Source organism: Saccoglossus kowalevskii, chromosome 5 (assembly GCF_978046115.1).
Source record: "Saccoglossus kowalevskii chromosome 5, keSacKowa6.1, whole genome shotgun sequence".
In the NCBI taxonomy this organism is placed as follows: Eukaryota; Metazoa; Hemichordata; class Enteropneusta; family Harrimaniidae; genus Saccoglossus; species Saccoglossus kowalevskii.
Window position 1 is genome coordinate 32394102 of NC_140645.1, and position 17234 is coordinate 32411335.

At 33.1% G+C, this 17234-nt stretch overlaps 1 protein-coding gene and 1 long non-coding RNA gene across 2 annotated transcripts; both read left to right on the top strand.

Annotated features, from left to right (window-relative positions):
• Nucleotides 1-1163: 1163 nt before the first annotated feature.
• Nucleotides 1164-7942, top strand: LOC146746068 (cell adhesion molecule 3-like). The gene is made up of 6 exons (XM_085499678.1): nt 1164-1303; nt 1595-1927; nt 3749-4051; nt 5274-5525; nt 7157-7462; nt 7779-7942. The coding sequence occupies exons 1-5, from the start codon at nt 1243-1245 to the stop codon at nt 7447-7449; spliced, it is 1242 nt and encodes a 413-aa protein (XP_085355804.1). The 5' UTR covers nt 1164-1242; the 3' UTR covers nt 7450-7462; nt 7779-7942.
• On the top strand, nt 7458-9737 carry LOC146746069 (uncharacterized). The gene is made up of 4 exons (XR_014929566.1): nt 7458-7906; nt 8156-8245; nt 8466-8552; nt 8784-9737. It is a non-coding gene; the product is annotated as an uncharacterized LOC146746069 (long non-coding RNA).
• Nucleotides 9738-17234: the final 7497 nt, after the last annotated feature.

Genomic DNA, 17234 nt, shown 5'->3' on the forward strand with positions numbered 1-17234 from the left:
ATCACACACACAATTTACGAATGTGAAATACCGATAACAAATGTAACAGTACATTATATCTCTATTCGAACGTTGCGGGCGCTAATTACCATAGTCTACGTATGAGATCTAAGGTGATTGAAAACAACAGTATTTGCAGTGTGTTTTACTGCAATTAAAACATGCATAACGCTTTACACGAGTTAACAATTTATTTAAGGTAGAGACTCACGTTCCTGGCCTTCCATTTTAACTCCTTTTTTCTGTATGTGATCAAGAAATTTCAAGAGTATGAGTAAATCAGTAGAATGTTATCGCGTAAGTATTCATAACATACATTTACAAAGATAATCATCGACATGATCAAATACCTTCCTCATTGTTTTACAAGTTGCCATGGTTTTGCAACAACAATTAAGATTGTTTGATGAGTACTATATTCAAAAAACTTTTTTTTGTCTGAAGGATTTCTCAATTAACATAGAACATGTCAGTTTTTTGTTGTTTGACAGAAAACGTCATGTGACCGCTAAAGTTTGTATTTGTGAAATGTGTTTCTCATATACCCTTAATGCTACTATAAAATGAAAAAAAGGTTTCTTAATGACTACTTCATGTTATATCTCGGCCAATAGTTGCCGAACCAGTTGACCAATCACTATTCTGTTAATCGCGTGCACCAGTTCACATTCGGGCCTATAATTATTTGTTTCTGCCTTTGAAGCAAAGAAGAATGCATACCTACGATAATAATAGTCTGCAATCCCATAGTAATGCTGAACAATTTTCACAATAATGATAAATAACGTAAACAGTGAAATAACAAAGGAATAAGGAAATAATAATAATTTCACATTTATGAAATAATTTAAATAAAATACAAAATAAAACGAAAGAATAATGAAAAAAATATTGGTGAACGAATTCTACAAAATCATATTGGAGGGATAGCTAAGCGTGTGTAGTTATTAACATCATTATATGGTAATACGCTTACTGCTTTAAAATAATTTCAATTGATGAATCAAGTACGCGTGTAAAGTTAAAAACGAGTTGGTCTGTTTCACATTTCTCTCAAAGAGGGCGCTCCATATTAGCATTGACGGAAGGCAAACAATCATGGTAAATACTTTGACTCATTGTAATGACGAAGATGGCGTTCCAATGCGGAAGTAAAGCTTTGAGTTTAAGTGTACACTGCGTGGAATTTGTGCGTATCTGTATGAACATATAACATTTCAGTAAACTACCAGAAGAAGGGAAATGGTCCAGGGTATTTTAACCGGGCTCTACATTGCTTTGCTTTTCATTGAGACGTCGAGAGGTATTTACTAACAGTCAATAAATCTTTTAGTGAACATTGACCTGAGTTGTTCAACCACTAAGTATACTGTACCATTGTTGTTTTCATTTCCGTCTCCGTACAAACCAACATGGCATGCTGTACTTGATGACATGGAGAATTGGCAATATAAATGACGATTTGTAGTATCCAGATGTACACTAATACACTGAGTGTTTCAGTTCACCATGTTATTATACTAAACGTTACTATTGCATTGGGAAAACATTAAATGGTCACCATGGTTTCTTAATATCATTATATTATTCTTAGTGTTTTGTCAGATTCTAATTGGACCAACTGGTATAGAATATGCCAAACCAGGAGAAGATGCAACCTTGAACTGTTCTATAGACTGGCAGTCAGTTGAAAAAACTGTGAACTGGGTTAAAGTTGGTGAGACCGGTGCACTAGCTGAAATCACAGACCAGGGTTCTAATATTAATGTAGGTGATCCAACCAATTATGGTGTTATATACACAGCGCCATACAGATACGACTTGGTAATATATAACGTGGATTTAGAAGATGATGATGGGGAGTATGATTGTTATTTTAATTTAGACGGAAATGACGATGAGGAAGTAGGAACACTTACTGTACTTGGTGAGTAAACTAAATTGCAGCAAATGGAAATTCATAGGCATCTTCTAAGACGCGAAGTAAAAATGTCGTAAATATGCAAATCGTTTTGGGTTAATTCAACAGCTATAAGTAAAAATGTAAAAGTTAACAGTGGATTAAATTAAAAACAAACAGTTATGTGACTTGAACACTTCCACGTATTGCATTTGGCAAACAATCAAGTGGACAATGAGTCAGGTTTCCCTGAGATCACATGATTACATTGTTACGATTTAGAATTATAAACTGTTATGTCAATAGTACCATGCTTATATTACTTGAGTTGGTGTCTTTGCTGTTGAATTGGTAATTAATGGAGATTGGCGATATTCAGTATTTTAATTAGATACTACCACATACAATTTGAAACAATAAATGAAACACACCTTGATGATGTTGACGACGCGCACATTTCATATCGTTCAAAGTTTATAAGTAGTGAACAAGATGAACATGATCAGACAAAATATAATGCGAGTTGGTTTAACTGGCACATGATAAGTTCTTCCTTATTTATTGGTCCCGATGAGCACCAATGTTCGCCGGATTTTCACAATATTGCGATTTAGTCGTGTTATACACGTACCGGGTAGAAGTAAGGTAAATTATTTGGATAGTATGGGATTGCAAGGGAAGATATATTATTCGAGTGTACTCTATCTTTTAAATGTTTATGTTCTGAATTCCGCGGGGAACCTTCCGCTCAATCCTCTATGTCGCTATTAATTAACATTTCTGTGTCTTGGCTGATAAATCTACGATTGTCATACTGTCTCCTATGAGAGTTCACTTTCAGTGATTGACAATTTCACAGAGAGGTCTTGACTCAAAACGTTTGTTGTGGACAGCAGAGTAAAAATTGACATCGACAGTAGACGAGATATTTGTTATGATTATTCAATGACTGATTTGGTGACTGAGATTTTAAATAGTGACGGAAAATATATATTTCTAAACCCCATTCAGTAAAAGTAAAATCTGGCAGAATCGTATATTCAAACAAACAAACAAACACATATCACTATTATTACACTATAATGCGATGAATTTTATATTTCAATAATATTTTTACTAAAACGTCACAAAATTACTATAATTAAGTATTCCGATCTGATGTGACATTAATTGCCCAGCCCATTGATGTGTTGAAAGGTAGAATAATCTTCTTGAAACCTTAGACCCAATCTTAATTTGTCAATATACATAATTCACAATAGAACTGGCACTCACTTACAGCATTGATATTCGTGATATTTATTGATGTGGGCGTGTGTGATACTTGGTGAATATTTACTACAAGGCCAACAGAACAAATCAGTTTACCAAATACCGGTGCCCGGTATGCGGTTCAAGTGTTGATGTTCTTATTCCAGGAGAATCAATAAAACTACGTTACAAAGTAAAACAAAAATACGCATTTGTAAATCTACGGATAAATAGATTAAAGAGTAGGAGGGGGAATTTCACATAAAACTAACATTCAGATTATTGAACGGAACCCATATATTTACTATAAAACCCATTTCAGAAATGTATTTCTGTATTTTCTGCAGACATTTATTTTTACTCCTGCCAACATTTATTAGAATACTAATATATTGTCTTGGTAGTAAAAACAACAACTATAATATGGTGATCAAACATACAAATTCACAAACAACTTGCATAATAAAAAATATTTACATTTTGTATGTTTCTTTCAACAAAAATAATCGGAAAAAATATTGTTTCTCCCGCAAAATCTGCTTAATAAAACAACGATTTTATTCCCTAACTATAATGTAACACTATTTGTCTTTACAGATGGAATAGATTCAATCAGAATAGTTGTTGCAACTGATGAAAATGAAGCGAAAGAGTACTCATGTGAATCCACCGATGGTAACCCAGCAGCTGAGTTAACATGGACAATAGGTGGTAAAGATATCACAGAATACAGTACATATACAACACAAGTCAGCGATAATAATGACAAACTACATAACAGTATGAGTGTGTTGAATTATACATTAAATGCATCAGATAATGGAGAAGCTTTGAAATGCCAAGGATTTCAACATGAAAAGTTAACAGAAGTTAGTGCCCGTATTTACATGAATATAAAACGTAAGTGACTTCTATATGATTTCAATGATTCTTTTGTTATTTAGGACAAGATATTTTGTTTTGTTTATACAAATGTTGTATTGCAATATTTTGTATTGTGTGTTTTTTTATTTACGGGTAAAATGAAATTAATTATGACCACAGAACCCTAAATGCCAGTAGGCAGATCGGTGTCTCCGATTTGCAATTCAGAGGGCACCAATCCCCAACTAATCTCCACTTTCTGTATGAGCACATGCCATTACACACTCTTTCAGTCGTCCAAGTATGCCTCTTGTTTCAAGTATCCAATAGCTACAAAGAGAATGTATCACTTTTCCATACAATTTCCGCCCATTTCATACGGATTCGCAGGGCAAATTTACCACTTGTCGCTAAATTAATCATTACTGCTCTCTTTGCATACCTTCAATTCGGTGTGCCAATTCCTATAATTGGTCTTCATCTTAAAGTCACTAGGTACCAACAAACTCATGTAATGGTTAGAACAACTAGTCTGAGTGCTAATGTGACAAACAAGGTTCACACAGAACCAAAAATACACAGAGTGCGAAAACTGTGCTCATCCAATGTATAATTTATTGTATTGTACTTTTAATGAACTGCAGTGCAGCATTACGTGTATTTGCATGTATTGTACCAACGTGAGTTGAGATGGGTTGTGTTGACAAGTTCATCTTTAACATCACGGTCTTATGCATGTGGTAATAATAATTTGTATATGCATACTGAATAACAACAATTATCATATGCAATTTTTGTATCTACTATTTCTGTTGTTTGAGCTGGGGAGTAACAAAATATTTATAATTAGTCACATGACAAGTGTTATTTTTTGGCAATGAAAAAAATGGTGTCTTTGATCGTAAGTGAACCTTCGATAGGCGCGCTCTTGGACACTTCCATTCTGAAATGTGGTTATACTACTAGAGTTAATCTTCATAACTGTATACATTTTTAATATACAGGTTCCAATTAACTTTGTCAAAAAGGATTCAGTCCAAATCAGATATAGTGTATTCACAACATACAAGTGCATAACCCGTTACACAGCGCACAAATATTTACTTTGTACATGCAGTTGCCGTATGATAATGCAGCAAGAGATATCGTATGTGATATTTTCAAAAGCAACGATATTTTGTCGAGTAGAAACGGTAAATATGAACATACAAATCTATGTCATTACCAAAACATAAATTATATTACCAATCTTTTTCAGATATTCCAAAAATTTCCAAAATTGAAGTAATTTCATGGTGTGAGAGTGTGATCAATGTGGCTTGTGTAGATACAGCCAATCCAGATTCATATCAATATGAATGGGAAGCTGAGGGTGGACAGACTGTAACTGGCTTTGAGAATATATGGGAACTTACAGATACTGGAGATAATGACCAAGAAGAGATTACATGTACAGCTACAAACACTATGGGATCTAGTACATCATATACACAAATAGTCTACAAACCATGTAAGTATACAATGTGTTCACATTATAGTGACATCAGAGGCAATATGTACAGCTACAAACACTATGGGATCTAGTAAAACTATATACACAAATAGTCTACAAACCATGTCAGTATACAATGTGTTCACATTATAGTGACATCAGAGGCAATATGTACAGCTACAAACACTATGGGATCTAGTACACCATATACACAAATAGTCTACAAACCATGTCAGTATACAATGTGTTCACATTATAGTGACATCAGAGGCAATATGTACAGCTACAAACACTATGGGATCTAGTACACTATATACACAAATAGTCTACAAACCATGTAAATATACAATGTGTTCACATCATAGTGAGATCACAGGCAATATGTACAGCTACAAACACTATGGGATCTAGTACATCATTATATCCAAATAGTCTACAAACCAAGTAAGTATACAATGTGTTCACATTATAGTGACATCAGAGGCAATATGTACAGCTACAAACACTATGGGATCTAGTACACTATATACACAAATAGTCTACAAACCATGTAAATATACAATGTGTTCACATCATAGTGAGATCACAGGCAATATGTACAGCTACAAACACTATGGGATCTAGTACATCATATACTCAAATAGTCTACAAACCATGTAAGTATACAATGTGTTTACATTATAGTGACATCAGAGGCAATATGTACAGCTACAAACACTATGGGATCTAGTACATCATATACTCAAATAGTCAACAAACCATGTAAGTATACAATGTGTTCACATTATAGTGACATCAGAGGCAAAATGTACAGCTACAAACACTATGGGATCTAGTACACCATATAGACAAATTGTCTACAAACTATGTAAGTATACAATGTGTTCACATTATAGTGACATCAGAGGCAAAATGTACAGCTACAAACACTATGGGATCTAGTACACCATATACACAAATAGTCTACAAGCCATGTAAGTATATAATGTGGTCACACTATAACGACATTACAGTCAATATGTACAGCTATAAATACTATGGGATCTAGTATACCATATACACAAATAGTCTACAAACTATGTAAGTATATAATGTGGTCACACTACAACGACATTACAATCAATATGTACAGCTACAAACACTATTGGATCCCGTACACCATATACCCATATCCTGTAAATATACAATATAATGCATGTCTACGTATGTATAGCATGGCGTACAATGACCGAGTAGAAAGTATGGCGTGATGTGAAACACACATAAATCATAGCTCCGCACTCATATCATAACATATCATAAATGTATACTTGCAGGGACATCTGGTTGAAATGTTTTCCATGTAAGTTGTACTTCTAGCGATAAATTAGTTCTATTATGTAAATGTGTCAAAGGAATGCCGTTCACAACTGTCATGGTATTGTTGTCTGTTAATATCGTTAATAAAATAATACGTGGTGTACTGTTTTCTAGTTTTACTTTATATCTGTTTATTGTCGTCGAACGAAAGGTTTGATTTGTGGCTGATCAGTCTTACTTTCATATGCATATATTCAATTCAAATTAATGGTCCTTTCAGACATAGTGGCGCTTTCCTGAACAATTGATTAATAGGTTTTACACACACTATTTCCCCTGTTCGTTCACAGATGAAGCCACAGTTAACGCTATCACAGAGTGTCCCCTCAAAATCGAAGCAGGGTCTGACGCCGTGTTAGAGTGCGGCACAGATGCCGTACCTCCATTTCCCGATAACGAGTATTGGGAATGGTTTCTACAGGATGGGTCAAATCACATACAAATAGATTCTTCTGATGAAGGGTATAATATTGATCCAGTGGAAGGTGATGAACAGAAAACAACATTAACTGTATTTGATGCACAAGGTGTTAAAACATATCGCTGTCAACTTGGAGAATCATACGCGGATATTGAAGTCTAGGCAATAGGATCAGGTGACTGTCTATTGTGATCCGTTTTTTTAAAATAAATCTAGAAGTCACATTGCCAGGGTGTATTGCTTTTTACCAACAATACCACCGAGTCACTGAGGACATACCACCTGGTCACTGAGAACATTGATTATAATTACGTGAATTATCAATTACAGCATGTAATATTTGAAAATGTATAAAATGTAAATATTCGATGTCGACATAAATTTACATAATGTAAACTTAGTTCCATATTATACAAATGACGATTTGCATATGCATACAGTTATGACATGTATAATCTAACACGACAATAACATTTTGTGTGTTATTTCAGACGAGGATTCGTGTATCGCATGTGTCGTCATGGCGATATTACTTACAGTTTTTCTTTGTTGCTCAGTGACTGCAAATATTGTAGGATTTGTTTTACATGCACGTCTTAAACGAGATTTTTACAAGCAGGTATGTTCTGTGTCAAATAAATAACTTAGTATTGTGTGTTTGTCTGTGTATTATAAATCAATCAGGTGAAATTAACTTGGCTTATTACTTCGATAGATAACGCTATTCGAGAGATCCATACAATTCGTATCCATCTCTAAACAAACATTGTTCAAACGGTAGAAATATTTATCCGGGACATTTTGTCTGAAGTTGATTGATTGTTCAAGAAATTAGCGTTTATGTGAGTACTCTGTAATTTGTTCGCAGTCTATGTCACGTGATGATTATACAACACTTTCTACAATGACTAAAGATGCAGTGCATGTGTATGAAAGACCTACATTAAAGCCAGACGAGGTAATAAAACATATTATTAGGTGATGTATTCATACAGTACAGATATGGAAACTCTAGGAAATATACCATATAATGTAAACTATATTATTAATTAACAGAAAATCACAAATAATATATTGTTTTTCAATTGACTGATATTCTGGCTAAACTATCATGATGATTGTATGAATTAGAAAATTGTTTAATAATAAATATAGTATTATATTATATATCATTCCAGAATGTAGAGAACAGTAATTATACGTCACTTTCACCAGAAACAAGAGACACACAATCTGCATATGCGATCATAAACACCACGACTTTGGTAAATATGGATATTTCACAATTTAATTCGTTTTTCACACATTATATTGAATGTCGATTGGCATGGTAGTTGTTTTTACTTTATACACTGAGTGAATATTAACTTTGTGACAGAAACTGGTCATAATATAATATATCCATATGTAACATGTCATTATTTTTAAATATATTATTTATATAAATCAAGGACTAAAGCATTGTTATTGCTATTTGCTATATTTCTTTCTCCTAGAACATCTGAACGGAAAATATGAACGAGATAGCGGATTGATATCCCATCTATACAAAGTCGTGTTATATCATCAAGGTCTGATGGCTGATGTACTCATGTAGACATTATTTTCGATGGGGTGTCGCTCACTTATATTGATGACAGTATACACATATAGTAGTGCAGCCTCATTGTCAATCATTTGCATGTGAATATAGACGAGGTAGTTCACCCCTGACCTTAATGGATTGATCTTTGTACCCAAGTAAACAAGCGTTACCGCACATTTATTTTACCTATTTATATGTATGGTTATGTACATTGGTTCTATGTGTGGTTCTTGTCAATTTTACTAGACAATAATTAACATGTAAATGTCGATTAATATAACTGAATGACCCTAAATCATTAACATTTGTATTCAAGTAAATCATAATTACAGCGCATATGCTTTCACACTCTCATCCATACTCTTTTTCAATCGTTATTGTCACTCCACATGACTTACCAAGGACAAAAAAATGTTGTTTTGTCTTAGAAAATTTGATGAAGTATTTGATGCTAGAAAACAACTAAACATATTCTTCTTGCAAAATATTAACTTTTTTCTGAACACAATCTGACAATTTTCGAGGTGTGAGTTAAATTAAAATTGACAATTTGTATATCTTCGCTGGAGCCAGTAATAGTATACTATCCCTAAAGAAATTCGTTATACCTATGTTGTTAGTTAATTATTGGTTACTGAACTTATTTCTGCTTGTTTGATATTTTTTAGTTACAGTTACAGTTAATTTTCATATATAGGTAAACAAATCTCGTGATTCACTCAGTGGCTTGATATCTGTATATAAATTAAACCAAGGCAAACACGTCACGTGATGATTAAAATGAAAGAAAAATAATTTGAAATAAAATAATATTTTTTGAGATCTCATTATTTTATATTAAACTGAAGGTAATATGATCAAATAAGGGTCTCCTTGTATTGTTATCTGCTGTGTTTTTGTTTTTTGGTAAACTGCCTCGTCATTGTGTATTACAGTTTTCCCACCGTCCTCTTTTCTGTATTACCCTAAACAGCGTTTATAATAATGCAATATTGTGACACTTATGATAATATACGGTGACAACATTCTCATAATCAAATTTACTTGACATCTGCAATCTTCCTGATAATATTTGTAATTGTTAGTATTGTATAAATCTCTTTAAGTTTGACGTTATATTTGATTTACTGTCGAGTAGTATTTATTATCTATCCATGTCATAGACAACATTCTCATAAACATGTATGTTTTGCAATAACTAATGATACATAGCGTGAATATTGTCAATGTATTCGAATCATTATCTCGGTAATTCAAATTTTTCTCTGAAACTAATAATTAAATTGTTAGAAAGTCACTACTAAATAATGTGATACTCGTGTTTGATTTATTGTTCAAGAAATTAGTGTTACTTTAATACAACACTACAGGAAGACAAGAAAAACAATATCTTAACACCTGAAGTATATCATTTAAATCGCCGTATATACTATTTTTAATATGTTAACAATAACTCTTGGACCAAGCACAATTATGTATTTAGAACAATGCAATATATGGAACATAGCAATATAAAGATAAACATTAAAACATGCATAAGGTTTCACACTTGTTAAAATGTTATTCAATTTCACCAATTTAATGAAATAACTTCCTCTATATCTAAAAAAATGTGATCAACATTAACTATCTTTTTTTTCCCCACAAACATCTGAAACAAGTGCACACGAGAGCTGACTTGTTACACTAGTCATACAAATTTTACAGGTAGCTCTCATGAAATGAAATTAAACTATACAGAATTCAAAATTAATGGCACTGTGAAATTTTAAAGATTTAAAGTGGACACAGACGGGTGGATTTTGTTTCTTAAGCACAGTAGCGTAGTTTTGTGAATATTTGAATGCAACTGAGGACACGAACTCCGATGCAAACACAAGCCTTAAATTCAGTGACATCAGTGAGTTGACCCTTACGCATTTGTAAGTAAATGTATCTAGGCCAGTAGATATAGCCTAACTATTGAGTCGGTGGCACACTCACTTAGTGTAGCGGGTCGACCGTTTTTTGGTGTTCAACCTCGGTAGGATTTGAAACTCACGTATATCGATTACTCCGGTACAACACCCACAATGCAACAATTGACCGGTAAATACTATCTTTACATTCAGTGTACTCGGCGTGTCGAACTGGTATAGTACAGTACCACATTCATTGTAAACAGATACATTGGTTTAGTCACAGAGCGTTGACAAATAGGGCAAGGCAAGGCAAGCGTTTATACAACTGTTTTACAGCACAGCGCAATAGTTGATGTAATATTTTGCTTAACTTTGACAAAACCTACAACAAAACAAGGACATTCTTTGTTGATTAGCCTTAAACAGTTGGTCATATATAACAAATAAATTATATATAATTATCAATGATGACCTAATTTCACAATAATTATAAAAAATGTAAACTTATGGAAATAATTATGGTGACCGAATTTTACAATAAAAAATGTAAACACAATGACAAACAATGCTAACACAAAAAATACAATTTAAATACAAACTACAATGAAATACTAAACTAATAGTAAAAAAGAATTCTCAACAATTCTTAATATTTTAAACAATAACACAACGAATGAATAATGAATATAATAATAAGAAGAATAATGAAACTACATATAAAATATCACTAAAATAATGACACTAACATGCCTATAAAAATAAATGCAATTATGGGCAACATAGTATAGCTATCAACACCAATATAAGGGCGTCTTTAAAAAAAAAATACTCGTACTCGTTTTTCTGTTCCCCCGAAGCGGGCGCTTCACAGACGGGACACAATTATCGTAATTGACAGCTAACATTGGCAGAACAAAAATAGCGGCTCAATGCGGAAATTACACTACATTTAATCAGAGCAAGTTTATTCTGAGTGGGTTTTGAGTGCGGCTGAATGAATACAGAACATTTCTGCCAACTTCCGGCAGCAGATAAATGTTATGGATATTGTAACCAGGCTCTATATTGCTCTGTCATTCATTGTAACTTTGAAAGGTAAATAGTTACTATCATTAGATACATTTAGTGTGTACTGACATGGGTAGTGGCTGTCCAACCACGAAGTACACTGTGTCATTTTTGTTTTCAAAATTTGATTTAACTTAAGATTGTTGATTTGATCAAATATATCCTCGAAGTACTAGCTCAACAGCAACACATTCACAACACATATCTTTGAGCTGTGAAAGTCAATGGACATACTCAACAACAATGTCAGTTACCTTATTACAATTTGAATGTAATTACCATCAGGTAATTATACTGAACGCTAGTGTTGCATTGGGGAAACACTACCAAGATAACCATGGTTTCTAAATATCGTTTAATCCTTATAATATTATGCTTAGTTGATTGTCAGATTCTGATTGGTCCAATTGGTATAAAATATGCCAAATCAAGAAAGGATACAACCTTGAACTGCTCTGTGGATTGGCAGTCAGTTGAAAAAAATGTGATCTGGGTTAAAGTTGATGCACTAGCTGAAATCACAGACCAGGCTTCTACTATTAACGTAGGTGATCCAGCTCATTACGGCATTGTGTATACAGCGCCATACAGCTATGACTTGGTTATATATAACGTGGATTTAGAAGATGATGATGGTCAGTATGATTGTTATTTCAATTATCACGGGAAAGACGATAGCGAAGTAGGAACACTTACTGTACTTGGTAAGTAAACTATAACACAACAAAAGGAAAATGCTTTGTGTCGTATTTTTTTAATTCGTTTTGGCTTAATTAAAGTATGTTTAGCAATGTAACAGTTGACAGTGGATTCGACATATTCTTTTAAAAAAATCATTGCGGTTACTTGAATGAAATAACATTTGCATTTTCTATCCATCACATTATATGTATAAAGAGCCAGTTTTTTAGGGATCACATTGTTCAGACTCAAATTCAGAATTATAAATTGATGTTAAGTTAAAGGGTTCCATGTTGAATTTCTATACAGATTGTGTAGAACCGCCGTGAGCTATAATGGCTAGAACCTTAGACAAATTATATTGCTTGAGTGATGTACTTTAACAAGGATGCGTCGTCCGTCATTCTATAATAATACAGTATGAAACTGTTTATCCTCGCAGATCGAATAGATTCATTAAGCATATTTGGCTATAGTGATGATGCAGTTGTAACTGTTGATGAAAATGAAGCAAAACAGTTTACCTGTGAATCCACCGATGGTAACCCAGCAGCTGAGTTAACGTGGACAATAGGTGGTAAAGATATCACAGAATACAGTACATATACAACACAAGTCAGCGATAATAATGACAAACTACATAACAGTATGAGTGTTTTGAATTATACATTCAATGCATCAGATAATGGAGAGGCTTTGAAATGCCAAGTATTTCAACATGAAGAGTTAACAGTTAGAAGTGCTCGTGTTTACATGAATGTAAAACGTAAGTAACATCTGATGTATTTATTTAGATTTTGAATGTTGTGTTTTTCTGTACATGTGTAGCTGATCTGTAGCTCAACTATTGATTGATGGAACAAAATCCAAAATGAGGTGTACTGCCCTTGAAAATAGTTTGCTTATGCTGAACCTAAGTAAGACAGGCTGTTTGAGTTCCGCACATGCCAGAATACCTTTTCTGTAGATAACTGACCACCTGACTAAGGCTCTTCCCGAGGCATTTTTTGAATAAACATTAAAATCAATTTAGCATAACAATGAATAAAATAAATTTCATTAACCTGATATATTGTTATGTAAATCAGTTGACACTGTATGCAGTTTGTCTCGCCTCTCTACACATTTCTGTCTTAATTAAACAAGTTACTGATTGAATATACTCATTGCTAGGGAAATCAGCCAAACAATATAGACTCCTCATGCAATTACTCTTTTTTTTATTTATATAACCGAGAAATATTTATGTGAGGTAATAGAGTAGGAAAATATGAGCCAATTTTGTACTTGCTTGTGTTTCTATTAGAATTCCATTCTATTCTGTCACTCTATTAGTAGTATGTGTCTTTATAAATGCTAGATGTTTATTGGTGATCCAAATGATCCAAGTAATATTTTTATGATCTAGCATATAATAAATGTAATTTTGATTAATGTGTACATCTAATAAAGCAAATACGGTATTGATTTTGACATGGTTTTTGTTCATTTTCAGATATACCAATATTCGCCGGAATTGGAGTTATTTCATGGAGTGATGGTGGTGAGATAAATGTGGTATGTGTAGATACAGCCAATATAGACTCATATCAATATGAATGGGAAGCTGAGGGTGGACAGACTGATACTACATATGTGAACACATGGTAACTTATAGATACTGGGAATGATGGCCAAGAAGAGATTACATGTACATCTACAAACACTATGGGATCTAGTACACCGTATACACAAATAGTTTGTAAAGTATATATAGTATATAATACATGTCTACGTATGTATAGCAACGTCTACAATGACCAAGTTGAAAGTATGACGTGAACATGTTATTATAGTATACTTGCAAAGACATTTGGTTAAAATGTCTTTCATGTATATTGTACATTCTAGCGATGAAGTAGTTCTGTGACGTAATTGTGCTACACAAACTGCGTAAGCTTAGTAAACACAATTACGAAATTATAAAAAACATATAGTAAAAATGAAATAAAAAATTAAATTAATGCAGTACAACACATTAGATTTTAATAAGATTCTGTGTCGTAAATGTTTGAACGGAAGGTCGTTCACAAGGTCCTGCTGTCATATAAACGTTAAATAAGCTCATTATCAGTGACAAAAATGTGTATACCATTCTATGATATGTGGATGACCAGTTGAACGGCATTTCCTACTTATGCAAGTATTAAATTCAGATGAATGTTTCATTCAGACTCTCCCGATAATTGATTTAGTGTTACCACAAACTATTTATCCTGTTTGTTTGTAGACGAACCCACAATTATTGCTGTCACTGAGAGTCACCTCAAAATCGAAGCAGGGTCTGACGCCGTGTTAGAGTGTGGCACAGATGCAGTACCACCGTTTCCCGATAACGGGACTTGGGAATGGTTTCTACAGGATGGGTCAAATTACATACAGATAGATTCATCTGATAAATATGATATTGATGCAGTGGAAGGTGATGAACAGAAAACAACGTTGACTGTATTTGATACACAGTGTGTTCATAATTATCGCTGTCAACTTGGAGAATCATACGCGAATATTGAATTCCAGGCAACGGGGTCGGGTCAGCTTCGCGGCAGTTAATTCTACCTCTTAATGATATATTAAAAGATTATCTATTTTTTTCAGTAGCAGAATGTAATATTCGAACATGTGTAGATATTGAATATTCATTGTTGTTGACTTAATACGCAAAAATGCAAACTCGCCGTTATTATCCAATTTATCATACATATGGCGATCTGTATATGCACAAGCACAATCGTCATTATTGTAAAAACCTATGACGTAATATTCGATCTATTCACATCGTAGTTTTTTTACAGAAACTAACCAATATCCTTGTATCATATGTGTCAGCGTGGCGGCATTATTTACAGTTCTTCTTTGCTGCTCAGTGACTGGCAATATCGTCGCATTTATTATACATATACGTCTTAAGCGAAGTTTGTCTAAACAGGTTTGCTCTATGTTAAATAATGACGAGTAAATAACTATGTTTTCTATGTGGTGCATATCGTGGATATTGACAATTTATTTGAATAAAATAACCCATTCCCATGGAATTATTGAGATTTCCTATTACAATTAGGTCAAAATATTAATAAATAATAAAAAAAATCCTGTCAGATAAACTTGATAGTGTTACCAGCAACAACATTTACGTATAAACGGTAGAAATACGTATGAGTGTATTTGTTCAAGTGGTTGTGATTGTTTAAATTAAGGGTTTTATGTTGATATTCTGTATTTTGTTTTAAAGTCTATGTCAAATTCAGGTGATAATTATACAACACTTTCTACAATGACTAAAGATGCAGTACATGTACAAATTACAAATTATTGACAATTTATTACAATCATTTTGAATGTATGTCGTAGTAATACCTAGTGAATAAATTGACACTAACGTCATATACAGTACTATATGAATCTTGTTTGCATAATTTAATAAAAGTGTTTGCAATTTGAACAAAATGTTTGACACGGTAGTCTTTTTACTGAATAAACATTGCACTAGTGTCTCGTGTCTTATTATTTTACCGACAACGCTGATACTATACATGTCGATGCAGTAATGTAGTGGCATTTTCAATTCATTTGCATGTGAATATAGAGGAGGTTGTTCACCCCTATATCGAACACTGAGTGGTCTGAACTGTTTGACCTTTGTACCCGAGTAAACCAGCGTTACTCCACATTTAACACACCTATGTACATTTATTGTTTTGTTTGGTTCTAGTCAATTTTACAAAACAAATGAAGAATTTGATGCTAGAATATAGCTGAAAATATTGTCTTTCACAAGAAACAAACTTAACTCCTCGGGGTGTGTGTGCCTTGAATTGGGGATTGAAGCTGATGTCAATGAAGTTGTAGCATCTATTCAGATCATCATCTTATGTACAGTGGTACGTAATGGGCAATGCTGCGTACAATGACTTCCTCGAAGAGAAGTATTTTCATGTAGTGGAATAAGTGATACAATCATTTATCAAGGCAGACATATATTTGCCAATACAAATATCTAATTACAAAATATTAACAAATCATATTTTGGAATGGATTAATAATTTCTGGGGTATCATTATTTTAATTCAATATTTTTTGCTATTTTTATTTTTTTTCTTCAAATGTTTTCAATTCAAAAATGAAATTACGTCATTTAATAACTTTTATATCGAGCTCCGTAGTGTCACATACCGAAATATGGCACTTTTATTCAGAAAACTTAATTAAATTTAAAATTAAACTACATCTTACCTGCGAATTGCCAATTATTATAAACACACGTCATATTTACATATTATGTGGATGGGCACAAAATGCTATTGGGGCAATAGTGCATTAGTTATGTAGGACAATTGTGGTATCATATGTAATTCACGTTATAAGTATACAACCTGGATATTACTGTTTGTTATCAAATGCAGGATATGAAAAACAATGTTGCCATTATTTTGGTATGTGACCTTTCATCTCATGGAATCCAAAATGGCGCACAAGAGAACATACCCATAGGCCTAACATTTGATTTATTTGAAATACGCGTTTTAAAGACCAACAGTTTTACAATTTAAATTATATAACATGGTTAATCACATCTATCACTACTCATTCTATAAAATCTGTATTCCATACTTTCACAAAATCCAGTGAACAGTTAATTGACAGTGGTGGCGTCTATTAGTTTCGTTAAGCAA